We start from the raw sequence: 24,617 nt of genomic DNA, 5'->3' as shown, positions 1-24,617 counted from the left end.
CAGTGGCTTTGGCTTTTGAGGGGAAAGTCAATGTGACTCACCTTGTCATGATCAAATCATTCTGTTCTCGGCGGAGTAGCGCTTGTTTTATCATTAGATAAGAAAGTCGCTCTAATTCATAGTGCTCCATGTTAACTCCTCAAATAATTGGATTTCTCTCTCAAATTAACAATAGCACACGTGTATTTGAACTGAGAGATGAAACTACAGGTGCTTTTAAAACGGTTCTAATCATCGACTTGTTTTATTTTCTGGTATTATTGCGATCACCCAGCACGATATCACAACCAGCCCGTGTTTGAATCTTGGCCTGGTTAAACGTACCGACTTTTAGAAGGAATAAAGGATAAACCTCTCTAAGCTTGAGGTCTAACGCAAGTAATACCCCGGTATATGTGTTATTTTTACGGGTGTGCCATGACATGTGATCACCTAAGTGGATGGTTCCAAAACTGTTCTCGGACTCCCCCAAGCGGCCGCATCCTGCGAATGACAGCCGTCTTCTCCAGTTCCACATTCACTGCTTACGACGACACTCTCCTTCTCATCTTCATAATCCCAGAACTCTCCGCTCTATTTTTGCTTTGCGTTTTTCATTTTGCCGCAACCTTTATATCTTTAAATCTTTTGTTGCCATTTTTCTACATTTCTCTTATTATTCGTAAATACCTCATTTTATAAGTAAACATTATTTTCTTCATTTTTTGACTTTTCATTTTAGCAGTACAATATTTAAAAAGCTCTCCCGAACATTCTGAGGCATATCTTGATTTTCAGGAGTCCATCATTATTTATCCTTTCATTGATTTAAGCCTGTGAAGCTGTCTGGTAGTGGCCAAGGCACTTTATTTTTTCATTCCTGTTTGCTTGTCCCAAAAGACCAATTTTCTCTTTGGCACATAGGTAACATGTGAGCCGCAAGTCTTTTCAATCATTTGCAGGCTTGATACTCTGTGATTGCTGCTAGAATTTTTATTTATTCCTTTACATTATATGCTGCAAAGCACATCGTGTTTCTGCAATAACCCAAATATACAGCGCCTGCTTCTCCTTAGCTTTGAGAATATATCCCTGTAATGCTGGATTGAAGAAACGCTTCATTGTGTTCGTACTTCATATCATGTGAAACATTACAAAAAAAAGGAGTAACTTTTTATTAGAGCGTAAAGGAAATGTAGTTCTGGCCAATAAATTTAATTCACTTCGTGCTCAGTTCATGACATCCTGCCTGCAGTCTACTGCTTTGAAAGCGAGTTCAGAGTGGTAATGCCACGTGTATGATGTGTGATATGCGCTGTGAGGCTTCGGAGAGGAGATTCTCAGACAACTGTTCGTTGCCTCTGACTGCGTTATGCGACTGTCGCGTTCGGAGGCATTTCTCGAGTCAACGCGACAACTCGCCGTCGAAACCCACAGCCCGCACGATACAAAGAAAGGAGGAGGGGGAGTTTGGTGCCCGGCGTTAGTCGACTGAGACTGTTCACATAACTTCACTGTTGTACGTTAAAAAAATTGTATTCTAATTTATATATTTTGTCTGCATCCGTGGAAAAGGCTGCACAGTTTTAAAAAAAAGTGGCACAAGGCAGGCTTAGTATTTCTAATTCCTACTGGCGTGCTACGAGAATATTTCTATAACCCAGCGAAATTATGCGAAGCAGTGTTCGTTGCCACATCTAGAGGATGAAAATTTCATACAAAAAATTTAAATTTCATCAATTTCAAAAGCCACGACACCCTTCAATCAGCACAAACAGTGGCTCTTGAGCACTGACTGTCAAGCGGCGCCTAGTATTCATCTAAAGGTACAGTGCGTCGACTCTTTTTAGCTCATCGCCAATTCAGGGTGCACACAAACACACTGTGAGTGGCGTAGACTACCGTTACCGTCCAATCGGCACGCACATTGTCATTAGCCGGGAGAGAAGGCATGGTATGGAACATCTGAGACACTTTCCCGCCGTGGCTTTCCGCCGGTATGTAGAGGAAGTCGCCAGGCAGATTTAACCTTGCGCACTGCTGCCGGGAGCTCAGGATCTTCGACATCATACAATAATGTTCGGAGGCCAACACGATGTGCTGCTTTCCCATTTGCAAGGAATTAGTTTGAATTCGCCGATTGGAGACACCTCATGCGGGTATTGACAAAGCTGGCATGAAGTGGAGGCTTTTTTTTTTCTGCAGCACCTTTTTTACTCAGCGTGAAGACTACCGGCTTAAACACATATATTTTTAACTATCCAAAAAGTAAAACAAAACAAATGAACTCATTCACCGGACAGCGAAGCAAACACGGGCTGAGTATGGTTAGGAAGAACTTGGATCCTGGCGTGCCTACAGTGCCTCAGGAACCATCATAGGAGCGCCTAAGAATGTTTCAGAATGTGGCCACCGTTGTTTTGTTTGGAGACACCAATTTCTTTATAAAGGAATTTAAGCTGTACAATCTTCTGGCTCTCATATTCCTACAGATTTAAGGTAGAAATTATTTAAGAAACCCCACAAAAGCTTATGGCGAGCGCATCTGAAGACTTCTTGCTGGCTTGCTGACTTTGAATGCTGGCTTGCAGAAAAAACAAACAAACTTGAGAATCGAGAGGGACAAATCAGCGCCGACGCTAAGAAATCAGCTCCGTTTTCCGATGCCTTAGACCGCACGGTAAGTGCATCTTATCTTTTCTCCCTTCTTTTTTTTATACCCCGTCTCGAAGAAAGGTTTCTCCTCATTTAGTGCTCCCCGAAGCTGACTTACTTCTCCATAAGAGAGGAGACGTCAGGGATTTGAAAAATGACAGATTTATCAGCACAATGTCCGCTGCCAACAAGGCATTTACTAAGGTAATCGCTAATAGAGTTATAGCGCCCGGCGACGTTATAAATCGCAGGCGCTGAGATCGGCGGTACCAGCGCGCGATAGAGGAAAATAAAGCCTGGACAGCGCGTGCTCGGAAGGCACGCCCGGCACTGGCTGTTCGGAACTAGAACAGTCCAAACCTTTTTAAATTTGTGCGACTCTCCTCTCCACACATCCAATGTAATATTTCTCAGTCAACCCGCAGTCTATTTAAATGCCACCTGGTCTCGTTCGCATACTCCGCAGATATGTTTCGTGCAGTCTCTCCTCGATCCCTTAAACATTAAGCTCACAGATATCCATCCACTGCATAACATCTCACCTTCAGTCGAGATTGCATTTGATAAGATTTTCCCATCGAATGCCAAGCTCCAGCCCTTTCCTCTCCTTCACGGTTTGTGACAGGACGATCTAAGGTCCTTTCCTTTTCATATTCTCATTGCTACCGATGCCTCGCACGATCGTGAAAAGGCAGGTGTGGGCATTGTTTCACCTGCATTGGGATGGTCCTTTTCTCTCCGTCTCCTTGACTTCACTCCAATTTATCTGGCCGAATTATTAGCTGTCATTCTAGCCTTACGTAAATTAGATCCTGCCGTTTCCCAAGTCATGGTTATGACGGACTCTCTATCTATTTGCTTTTCAATTTCATCACCCTCTGAGTCTCGGGCAATAGGCCTCTTTAAGCAGCTGATCTCGCTCCATCTAAATTCGGTGAGGTTGCTTTGGGTACCGGGTCACGCGGGCTTTCATTTAAATGAGGTTGCTGATTCATTAGCAAGGGCCTCTCTCTGTGGCCCAATAATTGCTGTCCTGCCAACCTGCGCATATACAGCAGCGGTGAGGTTTCGCAATTACACAATATTTCAGGAATATTCAGCCTCGGCGCTTACTTCATCTCCCGAATATCAGCACCTTCTGCACCCTTGGAGTAGCAAAGACTGGAGTTCGCGCAGACTGGAGGTCTCTTTCACGCGTTTGCGATGCCGAGTTCCTCTGCTAAATTTCTACCTCCACAGATCTGGTCAGGCGGTTTCTCCGCTGTGCCCATTTTGTGCCGAGCCTGCGACAGTGGATCACTACCTGCTGTTCTGCCGCCGATTCTCTTCTTTGAGGAGGCGCCTATTAGAAATTCCGTTTCACCAGCTGGGTCTGTCTGTGTCCACTGAGGTTGTTCTTTCCTTTGGCGCTACTTCGCTTGGACGAAGCAACAGGAGTGCGCGCTGTGCAGTTCAAAAATTTCTTCTAGAAACACAGCGACTCCCATGCTAATACTAAATTTCTTTATTTATTTTTCTATTTGTTTCCATTTTTCTGATTATCAAACAGTTCATTTATTATTATTATTATTATTTTTTCTTTTTCTTCTGTCTCTCTTTCAGTCAATACAAAATTGATCCATTCCATATGATGCATTCAAATTTGCACATAAAGCCGTCGTCCCATCTTCGATCTCCGAGCTAACAGGACCCCTTTCGTTGCGTCGTCCAGTCTGTCAGCCTATACCTATTAATACTCCTTTTCCTCTAAAACTCCTAATCATTCCAACAGTTCACCGCCTGTGTCTTGGCCACTCCCCCGTAGTGGGTATGTGCCATTCTACTTGAGGCCAACCAACCAACCAACTAGAAGCCTGCCACGCTGGTCATCTTGCTCTGGTGCTCCGCTGCGACCCCGCAAATCTTCAACAGCAGTGAGTCCGGCCTAAGACATGACCGACCCCAGCGACCTACCGCCCTCAGGCGACCTTCCGCCTGACGCTACTTTGCGCCCACGGGACGTCGCAGCTCTCCAGCTCCGCCTACCAACCTTCTGGCCCAAGTTTCCGCAGATCTGGTTCGCCCAAGTGGAAGCCATCTTCTATCAGCATCACGTCACCTCGGAGGCATCTCGGTTTCGTCATTTACTTTCTAACCTGCCCCCTGACGTGGCTCAAGAGGTAGCAGACATCATCGCTGGACCCTTGGGCGATGCCCCGTACCAGCGCCTAAAGCAGGGCCTTCTGGACCGCACCACGGCGTCCGAGCGTGCGCGCCTCCAGCAGCTGCTCACCTACGAAGAGCTTGGAGACCGCCGCCCCTCCCAGCTACTCAATAGCATGCGGCAGCTCCTGGGCGAAAGCAACGCAGACTCGAACGGCGCAGTGTTGAGGCAGCGCTTCCTGCAACGCTTGCCGCAGTCCACCCGCCTCGTCTTGGCTGCTGCGAGCGACTTGACCCTTGACCGCCTCGCCCAGCTCGCTGATCGAGTCCACGACGCGACTTCTTCCGTCGCCGCCCTCTCTTCTCCACCGGAGACCTCCGTCATTTCACGGTTAGAGGCCCGGATCGATCAGCTGGCCGCTTCTATCGATGCCCTTCGGACGTCCTCTCATGCCCCGCACGGTTTATCCTCAACACCTCGCTGCCGTTCGTCTTCGCCGAGTGGTCCGCACTCGTCCAGTCCTCGCAGTCCGCGTCTCTTCTGGTATCGCCGAACTTACAAGCTCGCCGCTGCACTCCACCATGCAACTGGTCGGGAAACGCGCCGCGAGGTCACTGACGGCGGCGTGTGACCTCGCTCTTCAACCTGGCCGCCTTTTCGTCGTCATGGATCGCCCCAGGCAGCACAAACCGTTGGCCCAATGTTGGGAGTCGGTTAGCTATGTGTGGCCCTATACAGGGCCAATGTTGCCTTCATTGTCCCCATATTGGCACTGCCACAATGTGCCATTTCCAACATTGGCCCTACTTGTGCGATGTTTTCCCAATATTGGCTATGCCGCTTAGTTACACCTTCAACGATGGCCCTAAATGTCCGCTGTCGTCCCCATATTGGCAATGCCGCTTAGTTACACTTCCAGGGATGGTACTAAATGTCCGCTGTCGTCCCAATATTGGCAGTGCCGCCTCATTACACCCGCAACAATGGCCCTACTTGTCCGCTGTTTTCCGTGTATTGGCAGTGCCACTCTGCGACACACCGAAGGATGTCCCTGTGATTATCGGTGGTTATTTCTCTCAATTTGTTTCTTTTTCAATGTTCGGACTTGTTTATTTCTTCTTTATGACCAACAACAGCGCTAGCGTCGAATACTGACGCGAAATTACAATAAAAAGCGCGATGTAATTGATCGCGCGGAAGTGAGCAGAGGTCAGATTCATTCACGAAGGTATACGAATTTTGAAAACCGGCGTCTTTTGTAATTATGGTATGCGAAGAAAAAAAGAAAGAGAGAAAGAGGTGCTACAATCAAGAAAATGACATTTCGATTCGAGCAATGGTATAATAACGCACTAATTAACGTACTGCCTCGCATATCTCTGCGGACACCCACAGCCCCCGATTATAGGTTGCCGGTTCAAATTCGTGTCTCAAGATATAGGCTCAACCTAATAAGTTTATGCTGCACGAAACGCTGAACGATATGACACAATCCGGAACACAGTGCCTCACCCACAGGATGCTCACCCTAGAAAAGAACAAATAAATCGCTTTTTCCTCTACTACAATTTAACTAGGTCACAAATTATTACGTGGCGCATTTGGAGAGAAGAAACGATCTGAGTAAAACGGGATTTTGGTTTTATCGCAAATAAACTGTTGACGTGAACAACTTGCTGCCCATTTACTGCGTGAGGAAGCAGCAGACGGCGACGAAGATGTAGATGTAGTTAAATTTAAAAAAATAAGTGAACAAACGGCTCTGCTTCCTGAAGCCGCGAAGCTTCAGGAAGCAGAGCCGTTTGTTCACTTATTTTTTGCTAGGTTTTTTAATGTCGCAAATTGTTTTGTTATTCTGCTGTGCTTTTTGGGTATTCTATATCGACGGCTCTTGCATACGTTTTTGCTTTAAATTATCACGTTTATCAAATTAAAGATCGGAACTTTTTTCCGATCGCATTTCCACTCGTTTTTGTTTGCCTTTTCTTTGCGCGGATCCTTAATACCAACGAGCCAGAACAGGTGTATTGCTCAGTAGCGCGTCGCGCAGTTTCGAGCTAGCGCAGACACGCACGGTTGGGCCGCTGACTATGGCTCAGACCGACCTGCCTACACTGGTGTGTATAAAATGTAGGGTATTCGTCGCTCTAGAAGCGAATCATTGGATTCTATTGATGAATGGTGTTGCTTGGACGTATGTAATCCTACTTTACTTTGTCCACCAAAAGCATCATATATGAAACACTCAAAGAACACGCATTGTTCCCGCTAATTTTAGTTATTGTTTTATATTTCCGGTATTTTCATAGTAACACATTTATCTCAGCTTCAACCAAAGAGGCACACGACCGCAGAGATTGCGCTAATCTTTGGAGCCGTTTTGACGAAATCCATGCTCAAGCTCCACGTTCCCACTTCCAACATATCCGCATTGTCGTTTCCTTGACGGTTTTCACGTGCTCAACTGCCTATGGCGCATCCTCCGGACATTCCGGAATTCTTAATTCTTTCACTCATTTCAACCCTCCCCCCCGCCCCTTTCAAGACCCATACAGCCGCTTTTTGCCGGGCCGAGACTCTTTCTTGGAAGAGCGCTGGCTCTCACCATACTGGAAGTTATTTTTTTCTTTGTGATTTTAGATACACTGACCTTCTCTAACCTGTTTTCCCCTCGCGCCCAACTAAGCACAACGTCGCTCATCCACCCTCCCTAGATTTTCTTCTACCCCTTTTCCAGCTGCCGTTTCTCTTGCTGCAGCAAATTCTCCGAAAAATATAAGAAACCTGTCCCATCGTCGTCTCCTGCTTTCCCCGAAACTTGCTCAACGACTATCGCCTGTAGCTAGCAAGGCGGCGAAAAGCCACACAACCAGCGTGCCGACGAAGCATGCGCGCTGAAGCTGACGCCGTTCGTTGTCGAGAATCCACATCCGATACGTTTTGACAATTATGACGTAATTCAGTAGCCTGGCCTGCAAGATTCTATTCGTGAGTACCACCATACTTTTATCTTGAAATATGTTCGGAAATGAATATGGTTCTTGGCGTAATTGCCGGTTCGACTCAGCGCCCACCTTTTTTTTCTCCGGCAGGAAAAGAGAAAGCGACAAAGCACTGACGCGACTTCTGAATGTCAACTTTCACTGCGAAATGTCTAGCGCAAAGGCATGCACACAATGGTGAGAACTTTATTTTCAGCTTTGATGAAATGGATTTACCGAACGTTGACTATCTCTACAATCGCCGTGGCGGAGTGTTGTATGGCCCGACTCATACTGCGTTCATTACTACATTGGTCGTCTAACGATTGTGCAAGATGAGTGTCAGAAGCGCTTATTCTTCCACTGCAGCAGTTCTCTGGCCGCGTGTAATGATTCCATGCCGGGTGGCTTTGTCTTCCCCAGTTGCAAGCGTACAAGAAAATGCGGATTTCCTGGTCCCAGCGAACTTTATCCATATTGTCTCTGAATTAATCACCCCTGGACTATCAGAAGAGTGATTTCGTGTGGTTTTCAAGTAAGATTTCCGTCTCCCCTGTTACATGCATGCGAAGCGACATTGATAATCTGCTTACTTTAAAAAAAAAGTGTATTCGGTCTCCTGCGTTGAGCGCATTTCGCAAAACTGTGCAAGCCGTCTTTGCATGGAATATTATATTTCATATAGAAAAAAAAAATGCTCACAGCTGTTCAAAGATGAGGAGATGCTACCACCTGTGCCATGCTTTACTGGAACAAAAAGGCAAACAACCAGCTCGCAATAGACAGGTAATTTTGATAGAAAATATAAAAATAGATTGATTTGTATTAAACACTACATTTATATCTTTTTGGGACTTGTAATATGTATTTGAGGGTGTGAGACGGAAAATTGGGATTAGAAATTAGCAATACGGTGGAAAAAAATTGGTAAATTCAATTCAACATTTTCCTATTAGTGTGGGGATTTATATTAAGCATCATTTAGAAATTATACTTTCAACATGTGTTGCGAGTACCTTCTCGCACACCGCGCCGCTAAGATCAATGTGTTATTTTATTTCTTGTCTTTTTTATTCTGCGATGGTTCTACTTACACTCATGATCACATCATGCATCTCTTTGCAGCTGCGATTTACAGCCAGGTCATCGTGCAAGAGCTTGGCGACGAATTTGTTTCAAGGCACTGCAAAAGTTCTCTTACAAGAGGAGTGCAACGATTAGTGCCGATATGACTCATTGATTCAGCGGCTCCGGGCACAGTGCATTTCATGATGTACTGGCACCGTAGATGCAATAAATTTCTTTCCTTGAATCCTTTCTTTCTTTTTTGTATGTCTGCTGACTGCTTATATGTAAAATGTTGCATATACAAGCTCCGGCTGGTGGAAAACAAGCGGAATATGTCTGCATTGTTGTTGGTCAACAAGAGGTGTGGTACAAAACTAGGCGGGCCCCCGGATAGCATACAATTTCCCACTGGCCTTGCAATTGATATGCCACCTATAAAAGTTAGATCAAGGATGGAAAAGCGGGCGCAAGTCGGAGCGAGCCTGGGGCTATTATTGATACTGGCTGAATGTGGGCATACTATTGGCGCGAATTTCGGGGCATTATTGACAGATCGGCTGAATATGGGCATACTATTGGCGTGAATGTCGGGCCATAATTAATAGATTGGCTGAACATGGGCATAGTCTTGACACGAACGTTGGACCTTTGTGGATAGACTGGCTGAACGTAGGCCCAACCCAGCAGGAGTGAATGATGGGTCAATGCTGGTAGCTAGACTGCCTGAGTATAGGCCCATTCTTGGCATGAATGAAGGGCCATTTTTGGAAAAAGTCGGATTGCTCAAATGCTGATGTAGGACCAATATTCATGCCAATTTCCGCCACTGTTGGACCAATCAATTTGTGCTGCTTGGGGCGCATTTCTGGCCTGCGCTTCATCGTCGACACTGGTGCCGAAGCCAGCTTACTGCCGTCCTCCAAGGCAGACCGTGCTTCCAAGTCACATGGACCTATTATCCGTGCGGACAACTCAACCTCTATCGCAACGTATGGTCTCCGATCCCTCACTTTGCACATTGACCTGCGGCGCACGTTTTGGTGGGTCTTCATCGTCGCCGATGTACATCAACCCATCCTCGGTACCGACTTCCTGACGCATTTTGATCTGGACGTCAGCATGCGTCACCATCGTCTCATCGACAGCAAGACGAGCCTTTTCATCACTGGCGTTATATCAGATAACCAAGAGGTCAGAGTGGATGAGCGAAAAAAAGAACTCGAGTTTATAATTTTGGAGTCGGAATCAAGAGGAAAAAATGCTCTTGGGCAGGGCACGTAATGTGAATTCAATATATATGATGGCCGTTAAGGGTAACGGAGTGGATTCAAAGAGGAGACCAACGTAGCAGGGGACAGCAGAACGCTAATATGGGCGTTTGAGATTAATAAGTTTGCGGGGCAGGACAGGGTAAATTCGAGATATACCGGGAAGGCCGTTGCCCTGCAATGGGCCTAGTTAGGCTGATGATGAGGATGATGATCAAGCTACTTTTCCCACGTGGTCGCTCTAAGAAGGCATGTTAAGCTGCGCCACAAAAGCTGTCCAGAAAGCGCACTGTCGTTTTGAGGTGAAATTCAGCCCAGAACAGTTTTTGTACGACCAGTTAGAACATATACTCTCTCTGTGAGAACGACCTCGAATAAATAGCGCCTCCAAAGTTTTCGTGGTGTGAAAGCACCTTAAAGATCTATTTAGTTGCTCAGAATTTTGAGCTGTATATTTAACTTCATTAAGAACAAGAGGAACCGTTTCAAAGTGACACCATTTAAAGGTGAAGTTCGGCATTCTTGTTTTGCGTCTGAATGGCAGAGTGCGTAATGGTGCATCTTGATTTCTAAAATATTGGCAGAGACAAATGATTCAATGTTATTACTGAGAGCTGGACGACTATTCACTGCAAAACGCGAGGTAAACTCTACAGGCATTTTCCGGAGTCCGTCTCTGCAGGACACCCATACTCTGAGCAGCATTTTTAATGGCGCATATTTTTTTTTACGGAGAGTTATTTCAGAAGATATATAGTGCAAAGCAACTGCCGCTGTAAAATTTCTATTTAAAGACATTAATATATTCGCTTCGTTCTAAGTAGGTTAAAGATCCAAGGTTGTTGAAATAATTCGGTGCCCTCCAATACGGCGCCCCTGACAACCAGAGACGGTTCAACATGCCAACACTGCCATAAACCAAACCACCCATGTTTGCGAGAAGTTGCACCAAGATGGCTTTCAATCCTACTAGAGCACAAAAAATTTATTTGTACAAAAATTTCATTTCATTTTATTTACATGACAAAGATGCGGACAGGCTCAGGCAAAAACCGAACTATCTTCGCTTGAGTGACACCCGAGCCCCCCCTCCTCGTACATGGTTATACAGCGAACACAACTGATACAGTGATAATTAAGGATATGTAACAAAACCATATGATGTAAAATGACCCTTTTGTCGATTAAGGTTTAACAAGTTATAACAGGAACATGGATTTGATGAAACGATGGCTACAACTATCTGCCTGAATGTTGCTGGCACAAAAGATATTTAAAGGTCGTGGTAAGTATAAAACAATATTTGGCACCCAAGTTCAGTTCTAGAACTAGGAACATGCCGGAATTTTGGCTCTCGAAATGGGTAAGTAGGAACATTGGCCTCTAAATTGGCTACCTGCAGAAACATGTATTTTAGTTGGCTGACTTATACCTAACCCTCAAAGAGTAGTCATATAAGTTATGTAACGGGAGAATGCTGAATCGTCCAATATATCTCCAGTATGGGCATAAAAAAAGTAAACATTGGCAATGGAGCGTATCGCCCTTTTTTGCAGGAGTTATCCTTTGCTAACATTTTTCTATGTAGAATTCCCCCATACCAAAAGAACAGTTTTAAGACTCGAAAGAAAGAGTGTTTTAAATCATAACCTTTATGGGAACGGGAAAAAACTGCGAAATCTTGCAAGAATTCCGGCAATCTTGCAAAGTTGTAGTTCGTCATGCTCGTAATGTGCATCCCAGGACGTGTGTATGCTAAACAGAACACCAAGACTTTTTACTGTATCAACATGTCCTATTCGGCCGTTACCACGATATAGTTCGGAATTTGTTGGCGCCACAAGCTGTCCTGGATGAAAAAGGACGGCTTTAGTGTTTGCAGTATTAATGAGTAGCGAGTTCCATTCACTTCATATATTTATGACTTCCAGAGTATCATTAACACTGCGCACCAGTGATTGCATGCCATTGCCTCAAAAGAACAAAGTAGAATCATCGGCGCAGATAACGTACTCAGAGTTATGGCTAATATAAGTTATGTCATTAATAAACAAAATCATAAGCAGTGGCCCCAGAATGCTTCCATGAGGCACACCGATATAAATCTCTTCAAAGGAGGATGTAGCGTTTCCAATGACAACGCACTGAGCTCGGTGCTGCAGGTAAGATTGAAGGAGATGCAGTGCTCTTCCAAAAATTCCATGCACTTCCAAGTTTTTGAAAACAGTTCAGTGATTCAGGCGGTCAAAACCTTTTGAAAAGTCAATGTAATTTCAGATATACAGCTATTTAAGTTCAAAGCCTTTCAGAATAATTTTTCTCTGAGTGATCAAGGCTTTTTGCATAAATTTGCCATGAAGAAAGCCATGCTGCGATGGGCTCACGTGATGAAATTCCTCAAAAAAGCTTTGTGATCTCTTATGAATAACTTTTTCTGAAACTTTGGAATATAGAGGCAAAATAGAAATTGGCGAATTGGCTTGTAGTTGCGTTAATCCTTTCTATCTGCTCTTTAAAAAAAAACTGTAGCATTGGAAATTTGCGTCAGCTTAGGGAATCAGCCCGCCGATAACATAATATTGTAAATGTGAGCAAGCAGCGGGGCAATAGCATCAAGCGCATAATTTACCTGTTCAATTTGGATGTCATCAATGTCCCGTGCCTTACTGTTCTCGAAAGATCCATATATCGAACTTCAAATTCATTTGTAGGCTATGAATGTATACTGTATATATTTCTCTTATTTTCACATGTTGAAGGCAAAGAGCGCTGCGCATGACCGGCGACGTCCTCAAATAATTTATTGAATTTTTTTGCAAGGTCTATGCCATGTATATGACGGCCTTCCAGAACCATTAACAAACAAATGCGCCTGCAGATGATTCAGCAACCCGTTGAGCTTCTCCCATACATCAGATGTTCCCTTGGAGCAGTCACTGCAAAACGGGTTAAGTAAGTACGTACTTTTCTCATTCCTCAGAAATGAGTTGAGCTTGTGGCGGTACTGCCTGAATTTTTTTAAGAAATGGATCAACTTGGTTTTTAGGAATTTTTTGTATAATTTGACCTTACGCTTTATTCGTTTCAAGGACTCGTGGCTGATCCATGGTTTGCGACTTTTGGCGCTATTCTTTTTGATGCGCTTTTCAGGGAAATACGCGTCGTAAACACACTTGAATATGCGACTAAATGCTTCGTAGGCAGCATCAGAGCAGTCACAGAATTTGACCGTGTTCGACTCTTCTTCCCTGAGGCTAATAAGAAAGGCATCGAAGTTTCAGCGTGTTATACTGTGGTATTACATTTCTGCACACTGGAGCGTTGGTTTTGCGCCACCTTTCAAAAGGAAAAAAATAAGAAAATGATCACTTATATCTGAGCACAGCGCGCCTGCTAAAGTTTCGTCTGCATTTGTGTTCGTGATAAAGATATCAATGACGTCACTGTGCATGCTTTAACACGAGTGGGCGTGTCTGCGATAACGGCACGGCCATTGGATTCTACACTTAACAGAAGCAATGCTCTTTCAGAATTAGCATTGAACAGGCCAACATTAACGTCATCCCCGAGTAGTAACTTACATCTGCTCTCGTTATCACAGCTCACGACACTGTGGAGGTAACCTATAAAAGAATTGAAATCACCATCCCGGGTCGATGCATTACACAGTAAATGTAATCGCTGAATGATAAAGACAGGCATTCGATGCCCCGGGAGATAAAGGAATATTAGGGAGGAATTTCGCACTGTATTTAATTTTTCACTACAATAGTAATACCTGCTCCACGTGGGTTTGCCCTATTTAAAAAAGAAGAAACCTCGATAGACCTTGCGCTTCTACATTTCAGTATCAAACTTGTATGATATTTCTTTCAGCAATCTTAAACCAAAATCGAACTCGTCCAGCAGCACTGACAGGTCATCGTCTTTGTACGGGGCAGACAGAATGTTTAGATGAAAAAATTAAGGTTGCAATTTCCAAATTAAGTGACTTTGCGGCTATCTTGTCTAGTAGAGACCGCCATTTTCGACGCAGTTGAAAATAACAACAGTAAAACGGTGCATTTACGCTATATTTTCAACGTCGAGAACATGCGGATAGAGAATGGAGATGATGTTTGTTTGCTTGGCCAGTATCTTTCCACCACTTGTCCAGACATAACCCCGTTTCGCGATATCTTTTTTCCGATGCCTCTGCCGAGCGATTGTTTCATTGAAGGGCTTAGGTGCCGATTCACGAAAACAGGCAGCTTGGGTCTGTCTGAAGCCATAGTCTTGCGTTGATATGCGACTTGTTTTTTCCTTTCTTGAGCACCTATTCGCGCTTAGAGAGGCTTTTAAACTGAGCCACAGTGTTTGGTGGCTCGTATTCGTTTTTCGTGGGAACCCGGGTACATACTTCCATGTCGTCTTCCGCAATGGGAACACTCGGAAGTTCCTCACCCCGTTCGAATGTTTTAGGAAGGCTTGCATTCCCTAACTTAGGCATTCCTTTGATCCCTAAGTTGCACCTGCGGGAGTATTCTTCTGCGGCTGTAATCGTTTGCCCGAGACGGCAATTACAAAAGAGAAATTCCTAACCTCTAAATTCGACTTCACCTGTGGTGGCCTACAATTGACCCAGAGTCCGGCGTATATTTGGGAACACACTGGCATTAAAATGCTTTTGGTTACCCATTCTCGACTAAGTCGTTAGAGTATCGAGGCAAATTAGCGGCTACGCAGACGCAGGAGTAGGCACCTAATTAGTCGCATAGATTTCCGTAACAAATACACTGAAGCACTGCAAAATGCCTCGCAATCGATCATACGAGTATGGCTTTTTATTCCAATGTCGGCCGGAAGCGGATAGCTAGAAAATATAGCCCTTCGGCGTAATATTTCTTTTCATACATTATATACCATTGTTCAAAGGTAGAGGATGCAAACAAGAGTTAAAAGCTAGCAAGAGAGTCAGTACAGCACAAAGGATTCAAAATTCTTACTTTACATGAGATAAATATAAAGGCACAAAATAAACATAGTACACAATGTGCGTAGTCAAAAATTTATCCGTGTGGTAGATTTGGGAACGTCAACATTTAACAAAACCAGAGAGCAAATAACTCATTCGCATCCACAAACGCGCAGCCATACGGCTAGAGAGGAGAGCTATACAGCTTTCGCAAGTACCTCGTAGTTAAAGAAAAATTCTTCCTGGTCCGGCTTTGGAAACCGGGAAAAACCGTTTCGTCGGAGCTGTCTCTCAACCAACTTAGCTTACCGGGACGGCAACCATATGGTAGGGAGATAAAGAATTTATCAATAACTCGAAGGGGGGGTAGAGTTCGTCAGATGGTTTTGGGGAATCCCACAAGGTCGAGTAAATTTGTAACGAGGGAGCAAATTAATCATTGCATCCATCCATGAGCAGCCATACGGCTACAAAGGCTACATAGCCTGGCTTTTTTATCCACTTGCTTGGACTCCGCAACTCGCTGGCGTCGAATTAAGTGCACTACCACGATCTGATGTGGCTTTAAGGACGACAGTACATGCTACGTGAGATCACAGGTGCCGCCCGCAACTTAGAAGAAGAGGTTGTGCGTAAATCATTGGTGATTACAATCGGCACCGGTCGACTTTTATTTCTTTTACGATCGCCTCGCACGTGCACTCCTCCAAAAGCAGCTTCGTGGGAAAAGTTTGATATGGATGCATTATTCAAGAGTTTCCAGTAAACTTCGCAAAAATATATAACGTTACATAGAACTGACAGCACATAAAAATACCGCTGTTTAAATGTCAATCACAGGCTTTACCCTACAGCGCGAAGATTTGGGGAGCTTGCCAAACATGTTGCTAAGTTAACAGGTGGAGAGCGTGCAGATGCTACATTAGCCACGTATGCCGCGTAGCCGCGACTAATCCAGTCACTGACATACATGGTCTGTTCTGAAAGTAGTAGGACTCATTTTTTTAAGCAAAATTTATTCAAGAGAATAGTACAAGCGATTACGATTTTTCAAGGTAGCACCCTTTCGCACCTACATGCTGCTGTAAATGAGTTTTACAGTTTTCGTACGCCTCCAGGAACGCCTGGACCGGAATGCTGTTTAGCTCCCTCGTCACGGCCTCTTGAACCACCTCTACCGATATGTGATTTTTCCCCTCGAGCGTCGATTTTATTCTCGGGAATAGAGAAAAGTCTGGCGGGGCCAAGTCGAGGCTGTAGGGGGGCTGAGGCAGCGTTGCCACCTTATGCTGGGCAAAAAATAGGGGTCCTCATTCGCATGATGAAGAAGATCCTACCGATGCTCAAGTCATCAGCAATAATTCTTATGCTCATTCTACGATCACTGTTAAGTAAATGTTTCACTCGCTAATAATTTTCGTTGGTCTTGCTGGTCGAAAGGCGTCTGGAGCGGTCGTCTTCCTCCTCTCTTTCCTTACCTTCTCGGAAAAGCTTGTGCCACTCAAAAAACACCTGATCTACCCATGGAAGCGTCACCGTAGGCATCCTTCATCATGTAGTTAGTCTCTTTGCCCGTTTTACCAAGATTTACTCAAAATTTGATCGCGTATCGCTGATCCAGTAAACGCTCGACGATTCTGCGTGACGAGACGTTTCGACAGGGGTTCACAGTACAAGCGACCTCCTCTCTTCAACGGCCGAGAGCCGACTGCCGATTTTCCCCAGTATTCCCAATATCCCCCTTCAACGATCCTGCTCGCGCAAATCACCTCTCGTCCGCGCGTTCGTCCAGGAAAAAACCAGTCCTACTACTTTCAGAACAGACCCTGTATTCCACTGTTTGCACCACACGTACTATGCCTGCGAAAGTCTTAATTTATTTTCCGTCGGTGGTAGTTCAAGTAGCATTGTGTGGCAATAAGGTAAAAGGGCTCATTGCAGATGCCATCATTTTTGTTGCTGGGATCGCGATCACCAACTCGCAACCATTTTTGCTATTGGGAATACTTTTGCCGAATTCTGGCATTTGTTTTTAGCATATGAAGTCAGTTCCACGAAAAAAACAGTTTTTAGACCGCTGACGCAGAATTTGCGTGGAGATTTTATTGAAAAACTCAAATATAGTACAAATGTATTTGCCTAGATTTTCTTCTCCTCGGAAATGTGCGCATATCTCGGAAATACCTGTAGCACAAGGTCTTAGATCCGCGTCGAACATCTCGCAGGCACTAAACCCTTATTGCATAGATAGTGTTATTGCATTGCGTTCTGCAAGCGACATACAGGGGCGAATTGCAGACAATTGTATTTGTCTGGACAAGATACACAAAAAAAGCAGCAGCAGAACTTCTCTGAATAATAGCGCAGCCATCGCACTCAAGATAGCAGTCGCCTGGCTTCTGTGTCGTGAATCCCGGGAGCACGACGCACACACTGCGGATAGAACACCCGAAGAGCGAATATAAGAAATACTTCCTGCTTGATTAGGATGCAGCAGTGCTTAATTCAATTGTCTCTCATGGGACATTGGCCTGCCTGCTTTAATCACTGTTGAAAACACTTCAAACAGTATATGGAAAAGACGGCTGAGGAGATTCTTTCACTGAGCACAGGTATTTATCAGCCCTGTCGGCGAGAACACGTGATACACGTAGGATCATAAATATATAAAAGGAGTCTTGCCTATACTTGAAAGCACACGTTTGGTGTTACTGAGTCCCGACCCTTCAACAGGTGAGTGTGCTTCGCTGTTACTTTCTTCAGCAAAGAAATGTTTCATGTTAAGAAGCTCCCAGTTGGCCTACAAAATAGAAAATTATAAATATACACGAAATCCTAACTCAATAATGCTTTAATGTTTTACTTCAGATGACTTAGTACGACTCTTGGGAAGGCTAGAACACTACCATGTTTTCAGCTTTACCTAGATGTCTAAGTTCTTGGAGCGTGCAAACGCAGGCGCTCAATTTGAAAGGAATTTAAAAATTCTTGATTCGTCTTCTCTTATAGAGAGTTACCATAAAGATTCTTATGGCAAAATCATATCAATGCGTGTTTTAACTTTCTGATGCCGTCTATTTGGAATGATTTACCACAGGCACAATGAAGACTACTTTGGCTGTGTTCTGCGCTCTTTGCTTCGCTGCATGTGAGTATAAAAGCTTGTAATCAGCATTAAAGTTCGGTGACAAAATTAAGGACATGGTGACCAGTTGCTGCTATGGACTAGAGGGTCAGCACCGAATGCCCTGTTTAGCACCGTTTTTGTAGTGGTTCGAACTAAGGAAGGCCAAATCAGTTTTCAATGTTGGGCTTAACTAAAGATAGTGGTGCTTCGCCGCTGACTCTGGTGGTACGTGCGTTCCTGCGCATATCTGAATTTTGTAAAATGAAATCTCTAGGGAGAAAACTGCATCCGCGAGTAAGTTGGAAACGTACCACTGGCGAACACGTTGTGTGCTCGTAGCTCAAGTTCTCGCTTATATCGCGGCGCTCTGAAGCCCTCTGGGGCCGCCTGTCAGCACAATGTTTTTAACCCCAAAGTATGGCATTCTCAAATGCGATCTTCATCAACTGCGTCCACCAAAAAAAGGTGCTGGGGGTGTCAAGAAAAATAAAAGGCTTTTTATCATGTGTTTAAGCACTATATATATATTATACAAAGTGGGGAGGCAAAAATGCTCGGAGCTCAACTAATGCGGGTGGCCCATATACGGAAAGAACGTGTCATAATGCAAACAAAACCTGAAGATATCTCTTGATCACTACTCGTTCAGAGGAAAAATATTTATAACAAACAAAGAAGTATGATTATCACTCCTAATTACGCAGTTAGAAATAAAGAATAATGCGTCGCAAATAATGTTAGAACTACCTATAATAGGTCAAGAGGAGAAAGCGTTAGAAAACATGAACGCATACTCTCGTAGCGTCGTTCTCATGGCTAGCACGTTTTTTTATTCGGTATGTCGCAGAGAGCCGTGGCTTTGCGGCAAAAGTGTTGAAAGCTGAGCGGTCTACATTACTAAAAGCGGTGCGCCCAGGGCGCATGCGCGCACTATTGCTGTTTTGTCTTTGCCGATCCGTACTGGGACGCTCAGTGAAGTGCTGCAGGGTGCTGACGTGATATTACGGAAAAATTCCATTTTTTTATGGACTGACAGAATGATTAGCAGTTCCCCTGTTTAATGCATAGTGTACGAGGAAAGTATAATTGCACAAATAGAAACGCTTGTTTCCCACACGAGTGACGCTGCAAAAAAGGAGCAAAAACTGTACTGAGTGGACTTTCGTCCATCAATATTAACGGTCCAGTATCCCTTAGGCTAATACGCATCTCATATTTTGTGATTCCAGCGTCGGCGCATACGATTCGGCGGGAGAATCCTTCTCTTGAGGCGCCAATTGACGCAGACTCCAAAGCCCTCGGTGCGGAAGCAATACTCGTCGGCCAAGCTCTACGCTACGTGGCCCGTGAACTCGCGCAGGATGAGACACTCAATAACGAGGTAAGCATTATGACGTAACGCGGCCGGAAGGTATGCAGCGCTTAACTACTTTAACTTTGAGGAAATGTTTGTGGCGTTTTCTGCGTTTTGCATTCGTTTGTGAGTGTGAATGAAAACCGGCCCATAGAATTAGTACACAAGCACGATCTCAAATATGTAATGTGAACTCGAAGTTTGATATGAAAGAACTGCAATTATCAGTGTTCTCAAAAATTCAAGGAGGCACAGCGATGGCTAGCATAAGTGATTCTCAGAGTAGAAACTGGAAGTTTGATGCTAAAACTGTGATTTGCCGCAAATGGCATTTCTTCAACATGAAAGCGAAGAAATATTTCCTATTTTCCTGTTAAATAGAGGTCGAAACCCGATAGGGCAAATATAAACGAAAGAATTTAGTAGAAACCTATAATCCAGATCTTTATCAGGTTGAATGTCCTTTAGAGCTGTGCAGATGTAAGGCAAGACGTTGCTTTATAATTTTGTTAAATACAGTAACATTAAATTATTGCACATTTCATCGGTGATGCGTTCACTGAAAGCCCTTAGCAACGTAGATAATGTCTTCCCAATGACTGGCATAGCTGAAAAATATGAAGATAGCTTGCAGATACGGCGTTCACATATTCTAAACTGCCAGAAATCGCTTTAACACTCGCTAACGACAAAAACTCCATCTAGCCGGTAATATACTACATCTTGCAGCGGTTCTTTCTGCGAACGCTGGCAAAAGGTAATGCAGATGTGGTAGTGTATCAAGAATAAGCGTCTCTTCGAGAACAAACCGTCACGCATCGTTCAAATGCGACGGCGGAGTAACTGGCGATGATTAACCTTTTCTTGTGTTCAAAACGACGACGCGAAAGAAAGTTTCTGCCGGGGTAAAAGAGCGCACTAGGTTCCAAATGATCATATTAGGCACTCCGGTACGTCGATAGAGGGCAGTGCATTTGCACGGAACTTCAGGCATACATGATTCACTGCATTGTTATGGTTTGGTTTGGTTTTGGTTTGTGGGGTTTAAAGTCTAAAGCAACTAAGGCTATAAGGGACGTCGTAGTTAACGACTCCGGACATTTCGACCATCTGGGGTTCTTTAACGTCCGCTGGTATCCCAGAGTACACGGGCCACAAGAATTTCGCCTCCATCGAAATTCGACCATCGCGTCCAGAATCGAACACGCGTCATTCGGGTCAGCAGCCGTGCGCCATAACTACTGAGCAACCGCGGGGGCTCAGTTCTGAAAAAAAAGAACGACAAAGTTGCTCGAGAAATAAGGTTTCAGAAAGGGACATTTTCTAATTTTCAGAAGCCGATTAAACATCGTCTTCTCCACGTCTACGAAGTCTAAACTCTACTTAACCATTAAAATTTGATAAATGGATGGTATTCTGTAAATTAATTTTTTTACCTAACCAGTTAACACGGTTTTCATCAATACACTCATCTCATGTGGCAGACCGTTTGTTCGTGAAAATCACGCTTGCTTTTAACCCCTAAATTTTTTTAGGTTCCCGAGAAGCTTTTCCTCAAACACTCGGCATATAGCGGCGTTAAATAAAAAGGCATGCTAGGAGCGCTCTTCTCTTAGCGTAGTCCGGACCAAAACATGCGTGAAATAATTTCTTTTGGTGCGCAGAAAAATAAAACTATGATTGCAATTCTCCAGTCTCATAAATTGCAGTCGTAAAAAGTAAGTTCCTTTTGTTTTTTCTTGATCTTGCAGATTCAGGAGTACTTTCTCGGTAAATTGTTCGGAAAGATCAAGGACGGCGTGCAGAAAGTTGCGGAAGTAGCGGGCGATGTCGTGAAGGGGGTCGCAAAGGTGGCCGTGTCGCCCATCAAGGCTGTTGTGGAGGTCATCAAGGATCACGTTTCCTTTTCCGCTCAAGACAACGTCACGGATAAAACCACCAAGATTCTGAATACAATTCTTGAAAAGACGGTCGCGAGCTACTCTGCCCAGGACTCGCAGAAGGCGGAAGACTTCGTGAAACAAGTATGCCTGCGTATCGATGCAGTCGGACAACGACTCATCGAACAAGGTGAAGAGCTCCTGGGGCTGTACGACGTAAAGTTCTAGAATAAAGCTGAAATATGCGTTGTGTCATCGAGTAGAGGTGACAGAGAAAAAAATCTTTCTTGCTCTTGTTTGTAGCACAAGTGACGTTTGCGGCCCAGGCTTTTTGAATCATTCATTCACCCTTTAGTTGCAATACAACATGCCAAGTTCGCGTGCTTATCCGGGACTACATTTGCAAGTTTCTTGCCGTGGTGTATTGTTTTCTTCGGCAATAACATTAAACCCGGGAACAAAATATCTTTCTCAGAAACGCTGCCATCAATAACAATACCAAATTTTTGGCATCGCACGTCGTCGAAGAGGCGTTTCTCATTTTCTTGGAGCTGGATTTTTGGCCCATTTTTATGTCTTCATTGCTGAATACGGCCAATAAATTTATAAAATTGCCGGCGACGAAGATTTTTTTTCCTTAGCAGAGTGAGGAAACTTTGGTGCAAAGACGGAGGGGGGGGGGGGGGGGGGGAGGAGTATAACGTCTAAAGCGACTTAGGCTATAAGTCACGGTGTTGTTAAGGGCTCCAGAAATTTCGACCACCTGGGGTTCTTTAACGTGCACTGACATCACAGAGTACACGGACCTCTAGAATTTTGTCGCCATTGAAATTCGACCGCCGCAGCCGGGATGAAACCCGCGTCTTTCGGGTCAGCAGCCGAACAACATAATCACTGAGCCACCGCTGCGGCGAGCGAGGAAAGTTCGCTAACTTTTGTTCCCACAGTAGTGACGCCGTTTCCTCACATTCCCTCTGCTGACCAATGGCCGAGGTAAGATGCCTTCTTTGTCAGATGAAAAAAATAACAGCATGGTTCATTATGAAGCGCCAAAATTTTTTTCTCAGAAATGGATACGAAGCCAGAGATAAGAAATTCTCTTTGTGTGCATTGAAGCTAATGTAGTACACACCGGTAGCTTCTTTCTTCGTAGCATGCTGATGAGTGGAGACAATAAAAAGGCATCACTTGAGTCTTTGACGGTTCTTGCATGAGCACCGTTGACTTAGTTTCCGCGACATCTTGGTTTTTTTTTTGGTAAATAGTGGCATACCGCTACCACTCACGCTAACACCATGTAATAAATGTACCCTGGCAGTACGTCACTATAGGGTTGAAACTGGGAAGATAACTGATCAAAGGCTTCAGCCCCGCACCTCCAACGCCCAGAAGCCCATCGTCTATCATCATCAGCAGCATAGGGAAGAAGTGAACGCGTTGAAGGAAAGCGAAAGAGATACGCATCAGTGCGTATCATGGCCGGTCCTTTTTTCTTACCGACTGAAAATTGTGGGTGAAAGGTTTTTAATGGAAAATTATTACCAGTGGAGAATTGGATTAGAGCCATGCGCCTGTTTCTAGCCAGTCGTATTCTTTAATAGTGTGTCAACGCTGCAGTTCTGTGACGAGGATGTCCACTGTGGAATGGTTAAGTAGAATTTGAAATGAGTTGATATCAAGGGCTCGCTCATGTAGTGCAACGGTCGGTCTGCAACTGCCATGCACGCATGTGTGCTTTCAGAATTACGGCATGTAGAGAAGAGCCCAGAGGGAAGTGATTACAGTTCCTCCGTGAGGGAACCCTCCAGTGGCTTTTGAGGGGAAAGTCAACGTGACTCACCTTGTCATGATCAAATCATTCTGTTCTCGGCGGAGTAGCGCTTGTTTTATCATTAGATAAGAAAGTGGCTCTATGTCATAGTGCTCCATGTTAACTCCTCAAATAATTGGATTTCACTCTCAAATTAACAATGGCACATGTGTATTTGAATTGAGCGATGAAACTACAGGTGCCTTGAAAACGGCTCTACTCATCCACTTGTTTTAGTTTCTGGTATTATTGTGATTACCCTGCACGATATCACAACCAGCGCGTGTTTCAATCTTGGCTTTGTTAAACGTACCGACTTAGAAGGAATAAAGGATAAACCTCTCTAAGCTTGAGCTCTAACGCAAGTAATACCCCGGTATATGAGTTAATTTTACGGGAGTGCCATGACATGTGATCACCTATGTGGATGGTTCCAAAACTTTTCTCGGACTCCTCCAAGCGGCCCCATCCTGTGAATGACAGCCCTCTTCTCCAGTTCCATATTAACCGGTTACGACGACACTCTCCTCATCTTCATAATCCCAGAAGTCTCCGCTCTATTTTTGCTTTGCGTTTTTCATTTTGCCGCAAACTTTGTATCTTCAAATTTTTGTTGCCATTTTCCCACATGTCAGTTATTACTCGTAAATGCTTCATGTATTGGTAAATATTAATATTTTCTTCAATTTCCTTTTTGTCTATTTGTATTAGCACTACTATATTTTAAAAGCTTTCCCCAGCATTCTGAAGCATATCTTGATTATCAGGAGTCCATCATTATTTATCCTTTCATTTATTTAAGCCTGTGAAGCTGTGTAGCACTGACCAAGGCACTTTATTTTTTCATTCCTGCTTGCTTGCCTCAAGAGACCAATTTTCTGTTTGGCACATAGGTAACATGTGAGCCGCAAGTATTTTCAATCATTTGCAGGCTTGATACTCTGTGATTGCTGCTAGAATTGTTATTTATTCCGTTACATTATATGCTGCAAAGCACATCCTGTTTCTACAATAACCCAAATATACCGCGCCTGCTTCTCCTTAGCATCGAGAATATATCCCTGTATTGCTGGATTGAAGAAACGCTTCATTGTGTTCGTACTTCATATCATGTGAAAAATTACAAAAAAGCAGTAACTTGTTAATAGAGCGTAAAAGAAAAGCAGTTCTAGCCAATAAACTGAATTCACTTCGCGATCATGTTTTGACATCCTGTCTTCAGTCAATTGCTTTGAAAGCGAGTTCAGAGTGGTAATGCCACGTGTATGATGTGTGGTAGGCGCTGTGACGCTTCGGATGGGTGATTCTCAGACAACTCTTCGTTGTCTTTGACTGCGTTATGCGCCTGCCACGTACGGAGGGATTTCTCGAATTAACGCGACAACTCGCCGTCGAAAC

The 24,617-nt window shown here is 44.2% G+C and overlaps 1 protein-coding gene across 1 annotated transcript; it reads left to right on the top strand.

The window, feature by feature from the left end:
- The first annotated feature begins 18,150 nt into the window (after positions 1-18,150).
- LOC149343784 (uncharacterized) lies at positions 18,151-21,637 on the top strand. The gene is made up of 3 exons (XM_089542480.1): positions 18,151-18,196; positions 19,405-19,556; positions 21,281-21,637. The coding sequence occupies exons 1-3, from the start codon at positions 18,151-18,153 to the stop codon at positions 21,635-21,637; spliced, it is 555 nt and encodes a 184-aa protein (XP_089398606.1).
- The last annotated feature ends 2,980 nt before the right edge of the window (positions 21,638-24,617 follow it).

This window comes from Amblyomma mixtum, chromosome 5, assembly GCF_055824585.1.
Source record: "Amblyomma mixtum isolate Tamu chromosome 5, ASM5582458v1, whole genome shotgun sequence".
NCBI classification, from domain to species: Eukaryota; Metazoa; Arthropoda; class Arachnida; order Ixodida; family Ixodidae; genus Amblyomma; species Amblyomma mixtum.
The sequence above is the reverse complement of the archived record's forward strand: the minus strand, read 5'-3'. Positions and strand labels throughout refer to the sequence as shown.

Bases quoted from the DNA above. Each gene is read 5' to 3' on its own strand.
- LOC149343784 (XM_089542480.1), top strand. From the start codon at position 18,151: ATGAAGACTACTTTGGCTGTGTTCTGCGCTCTTTGCTTCGCTGCAT. The intron at 18,197-19,404 runs GTGAGTATAAAA...TTGTGATTCCAG, and splicing joins CGCTCTTTGCTTCGCTGCAT to CGTCGGCGCATACGATTCGG. The intron at 19,557-21,280 runs GTAAGCATTATG...TTGATCTTGCAG, and splicing joins ATGAGACACTCAATAACGAG to ATTCAGGAGTACTTTCTCGG.